Source organism: Cebus imitator, unplaced genomic scaffold (assembly GCF_001604975.1).
Source record: "Cebus imitator isolate Cc_AM_T3 unplaced genomic scaffold, Cebus_imitator-1.0 Scaffold1059, whole genome shotgun sequence".
Classification (NCBI taxonomy): domain Eukaryota; kingdom Metazoa; phylum Chordata; class Mammalia; order Primates; family Cebidae; genus Cebus; species Cebus imitator.
The window spans coordinates 28,764-31,075 of NW_016108374.1; the positions used below are offsets into that span (position 1 = coordinate 28,764).

The following is a 2,312-nucleotide window of genomic DNA, read 5'->3' on the forward strand; positions in this document are numbered from 1 at the left end:
GATTTATGTTTGGGTTTTGTACAATGAAAAGTCTGTTTTCTCCCCCTTTTTCTTGCATTTCTTTTCTTTGAGGTAAAATTCACATAAAATAAAATTGATTATTTAAAGTATATAGGCTCGTCCGCCGCCTTGCGCCATGGCGGGCTGCGCTGCGCGGGCTCCGCCGGGCTCCGAGGCGCGTCTCAGCCTCGCCACCTGCCTGTCAGGCGCCTCGGTGCTCGCGCTGCCGCTACTCACGCGCGCCGGCCTGCAGGGCCGCACCGGGCTGGCGCTCTACGTGGCCTGGCTCAACGCGCTGCTGCTGCTGCTGCTCCATCAGCCGCCGCGCTACCAGATAGCCATCCGAGCTTGTTTCCTGGGCTTTGTGTTCGGCTGCGGTGTGCTGCTAAGTTTCAGCCAGTCTTCTTGGACTCACTTTGGCTGGTACATGTGCTCCCTGTCATTGTTCCATTATTCTGAATGCTTGGTGACAGCAGTCAATAATCCCAAAAGTCTGTCCTTGGATTCCTTTCTCCTGAATCACAGTCTGGAGTATACAGTCGCTGCTCTTTCTTCTTGGATAGAGTTCACACTTGAAAACATTTTTTGGCCAGAACTGAAGCAGATCACCTGGCTCAACATCACGGGACTGCTGATGGTGGTCTTTGGAGAATGTCTGAGGAAGGTGGCCATGTTTACAGCTGGCTCCAATTTCAACCACGTGGTGCAAAATGAAAAATGAGATACCCATACGCTGGTGACCAGTGGAGTATATGCTTGGTTCCGGCATCCTTCTTACGTCGGGTGGTTTTACTGGAGTATTGGAACTCAAGTGATGCTGTGTAACCCTATCTGCGGCATTGGGTGTGCCCTGACAGTGTGGCGGTTCTTCCGTGATCGAATAGAAGAAGAAGAAATCTCACTCATTCACTTTTTTGGAGAGGAGTACCTGGAGTATAAGAAGAGGGTGCCCACGGGCCTGCCTTTCATAAAGGGGGTCAAGGTGGACCTGTGATGGGCAGTGACTCCGGTGACCTTGGGGCCTCCGACCCTGTGCAGCCTGGGACAAAACTGTTTCCGGTTGGCCGCTGCGACATGGATTTTCTTAATCATTTTGTATGTCACTAGTCACTCTTCTGGAATGTCCCTTGAGACCAAGCGGTCAGAAGGCCTGAGGACCCAAGGCCCCACTGAAGCAGCCTGTCCTTGTGCTGAATCAAGGTGGAACGTGGGTGAAATACCAGTAAGAGGCAAATCACAGCAATATTCCACAGCGCCCTCCAGAGTGACCTGGGGAGAACCCAGGCCACACGCCACTGCCCCCGAGGCCAAAGTGTAAGTAAAGGATAACCAGGACTCCCTGGGAGAGATGGACTCTGTCCTCAGCAACACTTCCACAGCAGAAAGGGGTAGCGGGTACCCTGCTTATCAGTATTAAAAATGCATTTACAACCTTTCATTTAACCGAAAAACCGCTTTAACCTCTGTATTTCTGTCCACTGCATGAACATCTAGACAATTTGAAAGATACTTCCTCATAGGATGCTTTGGCCCTTCATCTATTTAATCGTAGCTACATATCTATTTTTTATAAGTAGCAGTACACCTTCCAAGGGGACTCGCTTGGTGTTCCTAGCTCAACTTTTATCCTGCAGCAAGTAAGCCTAGATACCTCCACACGATTTGGCCGAGTGGCTTTGTGTGATTATGGCCCCAGGCCAAGGGGACCATGGCCCTGGCCAGCTTTCCTGGGGGTCCTGGCTCCTGTTGTTAGTGACAGGCGGTTCAAAGGAGCGTCAGTTTCTCTTGATCCAAGAAGTGCTTACCAAATGCCTGCTCTGTGCACGGCATTAAACACCGTGAAGTGCTGCTCTCCATTTATTTGGGATTTGATTCTCATTTTACCATAGCTTATATTCTCAATTTCAATGTAAATCTCAGAACTCTTGCTTTCTGTGTTCTGTTCTCAAAATTACATTGCCCCTCATATCATTTCAAACTGTTTTCCAAAGGGGTTTAAGCATATACAACGACAAATCCAAGCAGATTGACTCTCAAAAATAATCTTCAGTAGTGCAAATAGTCCCAGCCAAGATTCAGTCAATATGTTTGTTTTGCAAGTTTGGGAGAGCAGTTGGCCTTGAGTCACACATCGAAGCTTTAAGAGGTGAGACGCTGGCTTCATTCTGGACAAGACAGGAACTTGGCCTCAGTGTGAGATCCTGCCACGCAGTGTTGCGGTGGCCTGATGAAGTGTGAATGTGAAGGCGGTGTCAGCGCGGGTGCAGAGCACCACTCTGTCACCCCACCGCGCAGCCTGTGAGGACCCACTA

General features: G+C 49.8%; 1 protein-coding gene across 1 annotated transcript; it reads left to right on the top strand.

The window, feature by feature from the left end:
* The first annotated feature begins 120 nt into the window (after nt 1-120).
* On the top strand, nt 121-1,452 carry LOC108298722 (protein-S-isoprenylcysteine O-methyltransferase-like). Its single transcript, XM_037735875.1, has one exon. The coding sequence runs from the start codon at nt 137-139 to the stop codon at nt 719-721; it is 585 nt and encodes a 194-aa protein (XP_037591803.1). The 5' UTR covers nt 121-136; the 3' UTR covers nt 722-1,452.
* Nucleotides 1,453-2,312: the final 860 nt, after the last annotated feature.